This window comes from Rhinolophus ferrumequinum, chromosome 22 (assembly GCF_004115265.2).
Source record: "Rhinolophus ferrumequinum isolate MPI-CBG mRhiFer1 chromosome 22, mRhiFer1_v1.p, whole genome shotgun sequence".
Lineage (NCBI taxonomy): Eukaryota > Metazoa > Chordata > Mammalia > Chiroptera > Rhinolophidae > Rhinolophus > Rhinolophus ferrumequinum.
This window is the reverse complement of record NC_046305.1, coordinates 23,985,528-23,999,131: the sequence shown is the minus strand read 5'-3', so window position 1 is coordinate 23,999,131 and position 13,604 is coordinate 23,985,528. Positions and strand designations below refer to the sequence as shown.

The following is a 13,604-nucleotide window of genomic DNA, read 5'->3' as shown; positions in this document are numbered from 1 at the left end:
CCAACAGATGTGTTGGGTGACAGAAAGGCTGTATCTGGCTACAACCTTGGGAGCTCTGTATTTACCTGTGTCAGTTAGACCATGTGAGTTCTTTGGCTTTCACCTGTTCCTGTTTCATACTTATGTGAAAATAAGATTTATAAATTTGATATTCAAATATATTGCCATTCTGGAGTTAAAACTTGAGCTCTCTTTCATACCTAGAAAAATGACTTTTCTAGGTATATCTTCAAGTATCTGGGTGTTGTAGTTTCTTATCCATCTCCTGGGATAAGATTTGTTTCATTATTAATAAGAATAATATTATTATTATTTGAAGTCACTGGGAACTGTCTTTAAATAACTAGTTCCTTTTATCTAGTACCCATCAGAACGTATTTACTAAGTTCTCTTAGGAGGCATATTACACTACTAGGTTAATGGAATACAATAATGAAGAATAATAAATAAGCATATTTTCTTATTGCTATAGTCTAAAACTTTAATGACTAAGATAGTAATGTTAATTCATTAAAGTAATTTTAGGAGATCATACACATGCTGAGCTTATAAGGTCCCTGATGTACTTTAGTTTCCTGTGCCATCCAGAAAAGTTTTTATAAGGTTTTAGTTTTTATTTATGAGGTTGTAAGAAGATGGAACAACTCCAGGGTCTTTATGGACTTTGATGAAAAATGATTTTTTTCCAGCTCTTCCTCTGAAATCTATCCTAAAACGTCTGAACTTCTGAGCTTATTTCTCTGTATATGCACCCATACTGCAAGTTATATGGTAATTGATGGCAAAACAGAAGCAGAGTAGAAGTTTTAGCCTCTCTTACTTTTGATATTCCTGTGGTCTTTGTCTCTAGGTCAGTGTAAGTTCCTGCCAGTGTATGACTTTGCTAAGCCTAAAATTCAGAGTGATCAGTCTGAGTTTGCTGTTGGGACATCTTGGGAATATGAATGCCTTCCTGGGTATAGCAAGAAGTCATTCTTTACCACGTGCCTAGAGACCTCCAAGTGGTCAGATGCTAAGAAATACTGTAAACGTGAGTAATCTGTAGTAAAGGCATCTTTGGGTCTATTAGTGTATCTCTATGGGCTAACCTGTTATTTTTCAAGATAAAAGACCAGCGAATTAGTAACTCATCTCAAATTAAGGTGGGGCGGGGGAGGATTTCCTGGGTTCTCCATGTTTTCTTTTACTCCTAAGGGCATTGGATATTGAGGTTAAATCATCAGAGGTTAAATCATCACGGCTGGCCAGCCCTGGTTTTCTATAATCTCTATGACCTTGCTCTATGCTCTCTGTACTGTGTTAGAGTGAGGTTAGAAGTTAGTATACAAGGAATATTAGTTTAACTTTATTTCTACCCTATTTAATTCAAGAGATATTTTTGAGTAACTACTAGGTATGAAGCTTTAGGCTAAATGATGGGGCTGGGAAGAACCATAAAAACCTGCTAGTCCCTTCCTTTGAGGAACTCCTATATTAATTGTAAAGACTAACTTTTACACAAATACTGTACTATGATATACTTTCATTTATTCATAGCAATAAAGTTCTATGAGGTAATAGAGAAGTAAATAATAAATGCTATCCAGGAGAATTAGGGAAATCGAGGCATTACAGGCAAAGGAAACAGCATAGGCACAAGCATAGAGGTATGAAAGAACATGATGTCTTTGGAAAAAGAAAAATTCAGTGTGGTTGGAGGATAAGGTACATGATGAGGAATAGTAGTTGATTTAGTGGTTTGAAGCTTAATTGTGACAGGCCATGCATTTATTTCCCCAATCAACAATGGGAAGTCATATGTTTTTAAATGTGGGGAGTTGCACGTCCACATTTGTGCTTCTGAAAGATAATGTGTGCAGTGCAGTGGTAGATGTGCACAGAAGATGTACAGGGTGAATGGAGACCAGAGTTAGAAAGGTGAGTTTTGTTAACGATCCAATAAGAGATTACAGCAGTGGTAAAGTAGTTGGTCTGGAGAGAGATTTCTGGAATTCAGTCACTGAAATTTGGTGACTAATTGAATGAAAGTCAGGGGGTAAGGAGTGAGTTGTAGAACGGAAATGATGGCAGTGACTTTGTTTTTTTAAGCCACTTTATAGATGATGTCATCAAATGACAAAATATAAAAAGGGGAAATAGAGATTATAAATTATGGATGACCACCAATATTTGCATGCACACTCAGAAATATAGACTATAAACTTTAAACAAATACTGTTATGGAGTTGACTGATCCTTTGGAAGATAGAAGTTTTGTAAATGTCAAAAAATTTTTTGAATAAACATAAATAGGATAGTCAACAAGTCCAGTTAAATTGGGATTTAATATAAAACACAAAAGTTACCCCCAAATCCCAATCCCAAATCCTGTTTTGTTTTGTTTTTCCTTGTAGGTAAATCATGTGTGAGTCCTAGAGAACTCCTCCATGGCTCTGTCCTCATACCCATGGGTATCGTGTTTGGGTCAACAATTACATATTCTTGTGATGAAGGGTGAGTTGGCAGGAGACATCTCCAGTGTACATGGGTATTAGAATAGTAGTTTCAACAAGAAACTACCAGTCTTCCAAAAGAGATCTGAGTAATTCCCACTTATCCTTAAAAATAGATAAGCAAAAAGAGAATCACCTTCCTGAATTGCTCTAGAGATTACAAACTAGAGAGGATTCCTAGAAGAGAAAGAAGCTTGGGCTACTCTTCTTCCAATTTTATATCTCCAGGAGATCAAATTTAATTTGGGTTTAGATTGTTGAATTTTTCATATGATTCTTTAGTCTATCACCATTACTTATAATACATGATATTCCATTCTTTGCCATTCTTTCAGTGGACAAAAAACTAAGAATTCCTATAATGTACATCTAGCTGGGAGATGATCACTCATCTCTTTGTCTTTAGATACCGACTCATTGGTGACTCATCTGCTACATGTATTATCTCAGACAATACTGTAATCTGGGATAAGGACATGCCTTTTTGTGAATGTGAGTAAAATGATCCCTTTATTGCACCCTATGTAATTCCTTTTATCCACTTCTAATTCACCTTTCTAACTCTGGTCTCCACTGGCCCAGCACATCTTCTATACACATCTCCTACTGCACAAATTATCTTTCAGAAGCACAAATGTGGACATGCAACTCCCCACATCTACACATCAAAATGAGTAACTCAGGAAGGTTACACTTGGTTTGGGAAGTTCTGGGCACAGAGCTGTGGTTTGTATATCTTCTTCTAATCCACTCCCCTCCCCGCAATCCCACAACACTTTCCTTTGATTACTCTCCTTTGATGATAAGTTATTTCATAGCGAATAGTGCTTAAATCTGAAATATGCCATGAGATTGCACATTACCAACTTTATTCCATGCAAAATAGGCCACCCTAGGTGCCTCCTACAACAGTTTATTTATATTCTGGGGATGGGAACTAGTAACCAGATCATAATTTTTTGAGTTTTCATCAGAGAAGTTTCATGTACCTTTCCATCTTGCTACTTCCTATTTAGAGCCATCTTAGAGATAAAGATACACAATTTCAACAATATGGGTTAATGGTAGACTGAATTAGAGTTTGGTTTGCAAGACTGAAGACAAAATTCCCAGAAGTTATAACATTTAAATGTCTTCTCTCTTTTCCTGCCTAACCCTCAAAAAGCTATTCCTTGTGAGTCACCCCCACCCATCTTCAATGGGTACTTTCGCAGCAGCAGTAGCGAGTTTTACTATGGAATGGTGGTGACTTATCAGTGCCACATTGGACCCAATGGGAAAAAGCTGTTTGACCTCGTGGGTGAGAAGTCAATATACTGCACCAGCAAAGACAATCGAGTTGGCATCTGGAGCAGCCCTCCCCCTCAGTGCATTAATCTAGTCAAATGCCCAATTCCAGAAGTTGAAAATGGAATTATGGAATCTGGATTTAAACATTCTTTTTCTTTAAATGACACTGTGATGTTCAAGTGTAAGCCTGGCTTTACCATGAAAGGAAGCAATATAGTATGGTGCCAACCAAACAATACATGGAATCCTTCACTGCCAAAGTGCTTCAAGGGTGAGTTGGGCTGAAAATTTGGGGACCTAGAAATAAAATGAGACTTTTGGAGGAAGAGATACATGATGGCTATGAGAAGAGGAGGAGAAAGATCGTATATGTGGTTGGGTGTCCTGGTTAAAGACTTTGAAAGTAAACTTTAAAAGTAATATCTAAATGTTGAAGAGGTAGGAGATTTCCCATATTCTGGGACAGTGCTAGATCTACATTAATGTAGGAAAATGAGAAGACAGACGCTACAAAAAATAAAAAATAAAAGGATAGTATCAGAGCCAGTGATCAGAGATTTTTCCAAAACATATATCTGATTAGGTTTTAGTTAAATGAGAACAATATAAATTCTCAATCCTATTGCCCATGCCAATGGAGGAAATTGGCTGAAGGCAGAATTTGATTCAAAATACTATAAGCATTATACACTCTCATACTGAAAAATGTAGACTTTATGGAATAAGGTGAATTAAGGTTGAGGCTCTTCCCCTTGTCTCCCTCTCTCCCCTACTCTTATTGAGAAATTTCTGACTTACAAAAACCTGGCAACATTGGGAGCCCATTCCCCAAGGCTCAGTATCTTCATTAACCTGAGTTGGGAAGCAGGAAAAAGACATAGATTTTTGATGGTGAAAAATGTATTACAAAAGTTTGGTTCCCTTGGCTACAATATTATAGAGGACATCTGAGATCATTTAGTTAAATGAAGTAGAAAATGATGAATGGATGTAATGTTTCCTGGCATAGATCAAGATAGGGAAAGCAGATAGTTGCATGGTTTATCACGTCTAAAAAAAGTAATGCACATTAGCCCCACTCCACCTCATCAAAGGACTCTCTGCTTTACACTTAGGAGAGATGATGTGATCACCTTCATCCCACACCTGCCAACACCATGTTGGCTTAGGTTGTACAGTAGAAAGTTCTTATTTTGGAAATAAAAGACCTCTGGTCCTGCTCTTTTCTTAGGGTGTCTCCCACCTCCACATATCCACCATGGTAATTATAACAAAATGGATAAAGAATTCTTTCCAACTGGACAGGAAGTGTCCTACAGCTGTGAGCCTGGCTACACTCTCATTGGAGCTGACTCTATGCAGTGTACATCCTTGGGAACCTGGAGCCATAGAGCCCCCAAATGTGAAGGTGCCTAAAACTTTATTCCATCTTAAGGAAACTCAACCTGTTTCCTGACTCTTCACAGGCTAGCTTTGTCTCTTTTTTCCTAGTGAAATCATGTGATGCCATTCCAAACGAACTTCTCAACGGCCATGTGGTGGCTCCTCCTAGTCTCCAGCTTGGGGCAGAGGTTTCATTTATTTGTGATGAGGGGTGAGTGTGAGGTGACAGGCCCAGAATTTAGACCTGTGGTTTATAGCTAAGCATTGCAAAATGTGATCTCTAAAGATAGTGAATTTGTTTCCTCTCTCTGATTTCCCCCCCTTTTTTCCTTTACCTTTATTACTAAGAATTCTCTGATTAAGCAAATCCTATTGGTTTTATCCAAGTCTATGTATGGTGCATGGCCAGCCAAAGCTGGGAATTGTCCATTCATCATTTGGAAAAACAAAGTTTGGTGTCAGAAGTTAAGGCTCCTATTATGGCAAATGAGTAGATGATGGGGCTTCAGTAAGATGGGCTCTTTGCAGGGAGCTTAGGGAACTGTGTCTTTGATATTTCTTCATTAGGAACTGAGCTTGTTCCTTCTAAATGGTCAAGAGAATCTTGACATTTGGATGCCAAAGAGACAAAGGAGAATTTTTTTAAAAGAATATAATCATTAGGATTTTCTTTTCACTGTGCTTTTACCTGGTCTGAAGTCATCACATAACTGAGATAATTCATATTCTTGGAGTTTGTTCTTAAGCCAGAAATGTTTAAAAATAGAGCTCATTAATGCCGTATACTTGAAAGAAGTGATTAATTCCATGCAAGTGAGAATTGGTTTGTTCTGGTGACATTTGCTACCCCTTATTATTTAAGGTACCGGTTAAATGGCAAATCTTCTAGTCAATGTGTCGCAGAGGGAATGAGAGTACTCTGGAATAATAAGTTTCCTGTCTGTGAATGTGAGTAGAAAGCAAAAATAATTAAGTATGGATCATGCCTCTTGATTTTTGGTGTGCTTTCTTGCATTTATCGATTATAACATCTTATCCATATGTGTACTCTTCTGTATGTTCTAGAATGCAGACTCAAACTAATTTCATTCAGTTGACTCCATGTTGTATTGTATTGTATTGTATTGTACTGTATTTGTATTAAGATAAAGTTACCCCTATTGAAACTGAGTAGCACTGATGTGCTGAAACGGTTTGGCCATGCCTTCCTTATTCCATTTCCTCTACTGATGAGCCCTCTTGGAGCTAAGTGGAAATCAACCAGAAGTTCTGGAGGTTGGCAATTTTCCCTTTACTCTGAGACTCATTCAGGAAAGATTTGCATATACCAACACAGCTATAAACAATTAATATCCTTCACGCACATGAGATCAAGTAAATAAAGATGTGAGGTTGTTATTCCAAACCTCTAATCACTTCCTGTGGCTTTTTCAAAGGGGTCCAGCATAAAAGGATGACAAATGACTATAGTGAGACTGCAGTATCTTTAGCAGCAAGACAGAAGTACTTTCACCACTTGTAGCCCCAGATGTGTGTTTCAAACAGGTATTGAATAATTTGTATGTTCCAGGTTTTGTACTTGCCCCTTTCAGGTAGTTTTCTCTCATTGGATTCTCATTACAGCCTTATGAAGTAGCTCGATCTATACAACAACCTAGGAACCTGAGGCTTAGGGAGGGTAAGACTTGCCTAAAGTCACACAGCTATTGAATGACAGTGAGGATTTGAAACTAGGTCTACTGAATCCTATTTCACTAGTCTACGTTACCTCCCCACATTTGATTAGCTTGTCATTAACAATTATTTTCATGTGCTGTTTGCTTTTTGTTTCATTATTAAAATTGATTAGATTCAAAACTATTCAATAAATTGTTTCATTGTCACTATTGAGTCAAGATGGTGCTTATAAATCCTATATTGATTTGTTTGCTGAAGATCAAGAAAAAGGTAAGAATTTAGGAGCTTGGGAATAAACAGGGACTATGAGTAAGAAATAAATTATAAAAATTTTAGTCTGTTTCTGAAAACTTGACGTGACTTGTATTTGGATGCTTAATCTAAATTTGAATATTTTTGTTGTTATAATCAGCATGACCATATATTTCTTTTTCTACTTTTCAGCGATTTCTTGTGACCCTCCTCCTCCTATCAAAAATGGCAGGAATAGTTATGCTTCTGGCCTCATACCTCTTAATAGTGTGGTAAGGTACACCTGTTCATATGGCTTCCGCCTAATTGGACACAGAAATCTTTTTTGTACAAGTAATGGCCAAGTGAAAGGAATCTGGGACAAAGCTGCTCCTATATGTGAATATTACAACAAAAATTCCATTTGTGTTGAGCCCATAGTACCAGGGGGATACAAAGATAAAAAATCTAAGCCACTATACAGACATGGTGATTCTGTGACATTTGCCTGTTATACCAACTTCACCATGAAAGGAAACAAGTCCGTTTGGTGCCAAGCAAACAAAACGTGGGGGCCGACACCACTACCAACCTGTGAGAGTGGTGAGTAAGAACCAAGATAAAGCTGAGTTGGGAGGTTGGAGCCTTGCATTTCTGTGCAGATCAAGTTCTGTATCATTCTGAAGGAAGAAAAGTGTGGATTTGTGAATGGTGAGGGCAAGGGAGGAATCAAGGGAAAGTGTGAAAATTATGATTTCCCGTTTTTTTTCAGTCATGGGGGATATAAATGCTCATTTAACAAACATCATTAGAGCAAAGCATTTCAAAGTATAGTGGGAATAGGAAACTGAACATACCTAATAGCTGAATGGGTAAACCTCACAAGGATGGGGGCCAGAGTTGGTTGGGGCTATGCAAATTGGGTGGTTTTAAACTGTGTATCAGGGTTAATGTTAAAATTAGAAGAAATGTGAAATCTATTAGCAAAAATATACCCAGTGGATTTAAAACTCTTCTATAAGTAGCTGTTAATACAGTCTGATAGAAATGATACCCTGTTGTCCGTGGTGTCTGTGAACACTTTCTGAAGAAATCCACTATTTTCCCAAGTCATCTCCTAAGCATAACATTTCTGATCAAATGACTTTAAAAGTAGGGACTACTGTAAGTTCTTCATTTCCTTTTTATTTGGTTTGTTTATGTTGCTGCTGAAATCTAAATCTGAATTTCAATCACATAATTACAGGGACTGGCATATTTGACAAAAATTATGCCATCAAAATTAGCTCTTAATTTTCTTAGTAAAGAACAATATTGATCGATTCTAAATTGATTAATGAGTTGAAAATCTATTATTAGAAAAATATGATTCTATCTATTTATAGATAGATATATAATCTTGGATGTAAGGACTATCTGAAGAGAGTCACAAAATTAGGTGATTATAGAAAATAATTAAGCCTTTATAAAGATTTAGGTAGAACTATATGTATTGACCCAGAAAGATATCATAGATTATTCAGCAAAAAAAGGAAGGCATAGAGTAAGATGTATTTAGTACACATTTACACACCCTTTATCTGTGTGTCTGTGTGTATGTGTGTGTGTGTGTGTGTGTGTGTGTGTGTATCACATATAGGATCCCATAAAACTATGTCACTAATATCTAGCAAGATGACTCCCTAAATGATAACATGGTACTTTTGGATGGACAATAGATTTAAGGGTAGGATGAGAGGGTAGAATAGACATTTTTTGAGTAACTGAAATTTTTCACAGGCAAATCATAAAGTGTAACAAAAATGGAAAATAATGTGCTACTTCTGATATAAAATGTATATAAATAAACCATAACTGATCTTTAAAAGACTAAGTTGGAAATTAATGATGACTGGTTCCATAGATCATGTGACATTTATTTGGATCCATTTACTAAGTCAAAATCTAGATTGTGTAAGATGTATCATCTGATCGCCTTTTTTCTAACGTGTAAAGATTTCCCTCTGGATTGTCCACCACTTCCCATGATCCCCAATGGACATCACACAGGAAAGAATGTTGGCCCTTTTGTCCCTGGATTTTCTGTGACTTACAGCTGTGAACCTGGCTACTTGCTTGTTGGAGAAAAGACCATTAGCTGTTTGTCGTCAGGAGACTGGAGTGCCGTCATTCCCACATGTAAAGGTAACCAAAATTTAAAATCAATTTTCAGTAATTGGACTATTTGGTTATTGCAATGCTTTGCACATCTTTGGCTTGTTTCCTTAGAGGCACGGTGTAAACCTCCAGCACCACTTCTCAATGGGCAGATGAAGGGGCCTCCAAGTCTTCGGGTTGGCGAAACTGTGGACTTTTCCTGTAACGAAGGGTGAGTGTCTAAAGGATCTATGTGATTTACTTCATTTGGATTATATATGCATGGTGTGACCTCTGAAAGCTCCTCAGTGAGGATCTATGGACACCCTGGGGTGAGGCTGAGAGATAATGCTAATAAAAGTAGTTGTTGCACATGAATTAAGTGAATTTGTCATGGACTTTAAATAGAGGTTAATGTTCCCCAAGACCAACTGCCTGATAGTTCTGAATGACCACCCTCTACCTCCAGGTATCGATTACAAGGCCAGCCTTCCAGTAGGTGTGTAATTGCTGGACAGGAAGCTTTATGGACCAAGATGCCTGTTTGTGAAGGTAGGTTAGACAACTTGTGGTTTGCAACGAGTTCTTTGTCAGAGGCTCAACAGGACACTGTGTTCTCAGCTTAACTAAGAGCTTTTGGTCCAGTCATTACTATACAGAGGCTTATAGAGCAAACATCTCTCCTAGACATCTTTAAGGGATATATTCTTCACTGAAGATCCTTCAGTTACCACTTTATTCTCTGCTTACTCAATGAAAACAGTGTTCCTGGGCTTTTCTTCCTCTGAAATCTAAATAGACTTGCCAGCCAGGCCATGTACATAAAGGAGAATGTATATTCAGTAAAACAAAAGCAAGGATTAAACTTCAAATCATACTGTTGGAATTCTAATGCTATACCTGCCTTAACTGATTCATGACAGATTCAAATGTCACTGTCCCTCAACCCAGGAGGTGAGAGTGGTATCAGGCAATGACTGAGGCATTCTTTGTTTACAGCACAGCAAAAATCTTGTCATTTCTCTCTGTAATTTCTCTAGAAATTCTTTGCCTGCCACCTTCTCCCATTCTCAATGGAAGACATACAGGCCACCCTTCAATGAACGTCCCGTATGGAAGCACAGTCACTTACATTTGTGACCCGGACCCCGAGAAGGGTGTGACCTTCATCTTGGTTGGAGAGAACACCATCCGTTGTACCGCTGATGGTCAGAAGACTGGGATATGGAGTGGCCCTGCCCCACGCTGCGAACTTTCTCTTCCTGAGATTGAGTGTCAACCTCCCCAGATCCTAAGAGGCCAAATATCATCTGGGCAGAAAGATCAGTATTCCTATAATGACACTGTGGTATTTGCTTGCTTGCATGGCTTCACCTTGAAGGGCAGCAAGGGAATACGATGTAATGCCCAAGGCACGTGGGAGCCATCCGCACCAGTCTGTGAGAAGGGTGGGTATTCCAATACTCAGAAAGAATGCTACTGGTTCATCTTTTCGAAGAGTGAGAGGAAGAGGTGATGGACTTGAGCAGGGTCTTTCCCAGGTTCTAGTTCCCTCAATTCTACTAACATGCATAGTGAATATAAATTATATAGAAGGCTTTCTTGACACTGCCCCCAGCATTGTGTCATTTTGTGGGAGTATCCGTGGGGGGGGGGCGGAAATACTAAAGACCACTAAGTTGCCCACTTCTTTAGGGAGAAAAAAATGCCTATTTGTGCTAAATGAGATTTCTTAAAAGGGAAGTCAGCAAAGCCCCCACTGCATGGCTATATCAGAATCTCCCATTAAAAGCATACTAGGCGATTCCTTAAGAAAGGAAGCGACATGTGAAGAGTTAGAGCACCAAGTGGGAATTGAATAAAATCGCAGCAGTCAAAGTGATGAATAGAGAAAAAGATGGAGAACCACTGCTTTAAACTACCCTAAGCTGGGCTGCAAGATACTTTCTGTACCATTATAACTGCCACCAGAGTGAAATTGTAGCTTTAACAACAATTTCTTTGGCCTGTTTCTTCCTTTTGATGTTCTATAAGAAAAATTGTCTCCCTTTCTTTTAGAGTGCCAAGCTCCTCCTAAAATCCTCAATGGGCAAAAGGAAGATAGACACAGGATCCGCTTTGACCCTGGAACATCCGTAAAATATAGCTGTGACGTTGGCTATGTGCTAGTGGGAGAAGAATCTTTACGTTGTACCTCCGAGGGGGTGTGGACACCCACTGCCCCCAAATGCAAAGGTGCCAGGCTTTGAATGTAGGTGTTTTGTGGTTTTGAGATTGCCTTGAGTTGATTTCTCATCCTACTCTCTTTTCTTAGTGGCAGAATGTGAACCCATAGGAAAACATCTGTATGAAAAACCCCGGGATCAATTTATTAGACTGGATGTTAACTCTTCTTGCGATGAAGGGTGAGTGTTGGCTACGCCTGAACTAGGTCTGTCTTTTCAGTGCACACTGCAGGCTCTGTGTAAGAGTTTATTTCAAAGACCCTTCCCTGTCACGTGTTCACGGAAGTGTTGATCGTGCTATTTTTCCATGCATGGAAACTATGCCTATGCAATAGATGGATGGTGCTGATGCTGGCTACATTTTTGTTCCTATTGCTTCTTGTCCTGAAAGCGGTGAGTCTGCTTTTGAGCCACTAGCTCTTGCTTAGCTTAGTCATCCCCAGCTGTCAAAATGACTTGACTCTGTCTGTAGGTACCGATTAGGTGAGAGTGTTTATCAGCCTTGTCAAGGTGCGATTCCTTGGTTTATGGAGATTCGTCTTTGTAAAGGTGAGTAGCAAACATAACAGAGAACCTGAAATAATGTGAGAGCTATGCTTTTATTGGGAGATTTCTATTTTAGGCCATGTTATTGGAATGAGAATATTATATTTTATTAACTTTGTCAACAGTTAAGGTTGCACAGTTTTGCTGTCTTTCTACTGTCACCTCTTTCTACTTCCAAACATAACAATCACTTAATTTAAATGTGTTTAATGACTGGTTCTCTTTTGTGATTTAGAAATATAAGATCGATGAAAGTGGTGAGTATGTAATCTACCATGCTCAGTTTGGGTATACTGTAGTTTAGTGGAGAAAAAGGAGATTTGTGTGGGATATTATCTCATATTCTGTATCTATTGCTTAATACGATCTTGGGCAATTTATGTAACTTCTCTGAACCTCTAGTCCTTCATCTGTAAAGTCAGCATAAGAATGCAGACTTCAAAGCTGTTATAATTAAATGGTACTATCCCTGCTTTGTATGTGAGAAAATCGCCTGTCAAAAAGTAGATGCTCGATCAACAATAAACATTCTTGGCCAAAGTATCATATCATCCTAGGACAAAGATGGTACTCAGAAAAGCTTAATTCTATTTCACTGTGCCTTTTATTCACCTATTGGTTATTAAAAAGAGATTATTTTTCAATTAATAATTTACTACTGGATTTTACTGCCTCACAATATGATATTGATGTACATGTTCACTTCTGACAAAGATTTCCATTATGAAACCTGTTTGAGTTGAATTTTACATATATCATGAAATAACTTGTATCGTCAAAACTTGACCATATCGTCCATGAAATGTGATAACCACAGGTTCATTACTAGCTTCATTTCTCTAATTTGGTGTCAATACTGAAACAGAATTCTACAGTAACTTCTCATCTCTCCAGAAATCACCTGCCCACCGCCCCCTGTTATCATCAATGGGACACACACAGGGAGTTCCTCAGAAGACATTCTGTATGGAACCACAGTCACTTACACATGTAACCCCGGGCCAGAGAGCGGAGTAACATTCAACCTCATTGGGGAGAGCACCATCCGTTGTATAAGCAACAATCAGGAGAGGGGCATCTGGAGTGGCCCTGCTCCTCTCTGTAAACTATCCCTCCCTGCTGTTCAGTGCTCACGTGTCCACGTCGCAAATGGATACCAGATATCTGACAAAGAAGCCCCATATTTCTACAATGACAGCGTGATATTCAAATGTAATAATGGATTTACTTTGAAGGGCAGCAGTCAGATTCGTTGCAAAGCCAATAACACCTGGGATCCTGAAATACCAGTCTGTGAAAAAGGTAAAAACCCAATGGGGGAAAAATGAAGTATTTACTTGTTTCTCCTTATCTCCCACCCCAAACTAGAGTCATGCAAGAAGTCAAGAGGGCACAGGTCACTGTCCTATTTCTTTCATTCTGTAGTAGAACATTCTATGTGTGATGTATATGTTCTTTGTGTTAATGCCTCTTGTATCTGGAATATACTCAGCATAGATAATGAAAGGACCCGTTTAGAGATGCCTAGTTCCTTCTAAAGAGCAGAAAGCCTTCAGGGATAAATTAGAGCTTTATGATCTTTGGCTTAAAATTTTAGGATTGTCTGTTGTCAAATTGTGTATAC

At 38.4% G+C, this 13,604-nt stretch overlaps 1 protein-coding gene across 4 annotated transcripts in view; it reads left to right on the top strand.

Moving 5' to 3' along the window:
- Positions 1–13,604, top strand: part of CR2 (complement C3d receptor 2) — a 32,981-nt gene that overhangs the window by 5,564 nt on the left and 13,813 nt on the right. Inside the window, exons 2-17 of one of the 4 annotated variants that reach the window (XM_033093500.1) lie at positions 851–1,030; positions 2,394–2,493; positions 2,899–2,984; positions 3,658–4,053; positions 5,014–5,190; positions 5,274–5,376; positions 6,028–6,113; positions 7,287–7,676; positions 9,069–9,257; positions 9,342–9,441; positions 9,679–9,761; positions 10,250–10,657; positions 11,268–11,444; positions 11,524–11,614; positions 11,907–11,983; positions 12,875–13,282. In XM_033093500.1, coding sequence (XP_032949391.1) covers positions 851–1,030; positions 2,394–2,493; positions 2,899–2,984; positions 3,658–4,053; positions 5,014–5,190; positions 5,274–5,376; positions 6,028–6,113; positions 7,287–7,676; positions 9,069–9,257; positions 9,342–9,441; positions 9,679–9,761; positions 10,250–10,657; positions 11,268–11,444; positions 11,524–11,614; positions 11,907–11,983; positions 12,875–13,282 — 3,051 coding nt within the window. Of the gene's footprint in view, positions 1–850; positions 1,031–2,393; positions 2,494–2,898; positions 2,985–3,152; positions 3,219–3,657; positions 4,054–5,013; positions 5,191–5,273; positions 5,377–6,027; positions 6,114–7,286; positions 7,677–9,068; positions 9,258–9,341; positions 9,442–9,678; positions 9,762–10,249; positions 10,658–11,267; positions 11,445–11,523; positions 11,615–11,906; positions 11,984–12,874; positions 13,283–13,604 lie in introns of those variants that run through there. The other 3 variants (XM_033093501.1, XM_033093502.1, XM_033093503.1) reach the window with 3 other exon arrangements.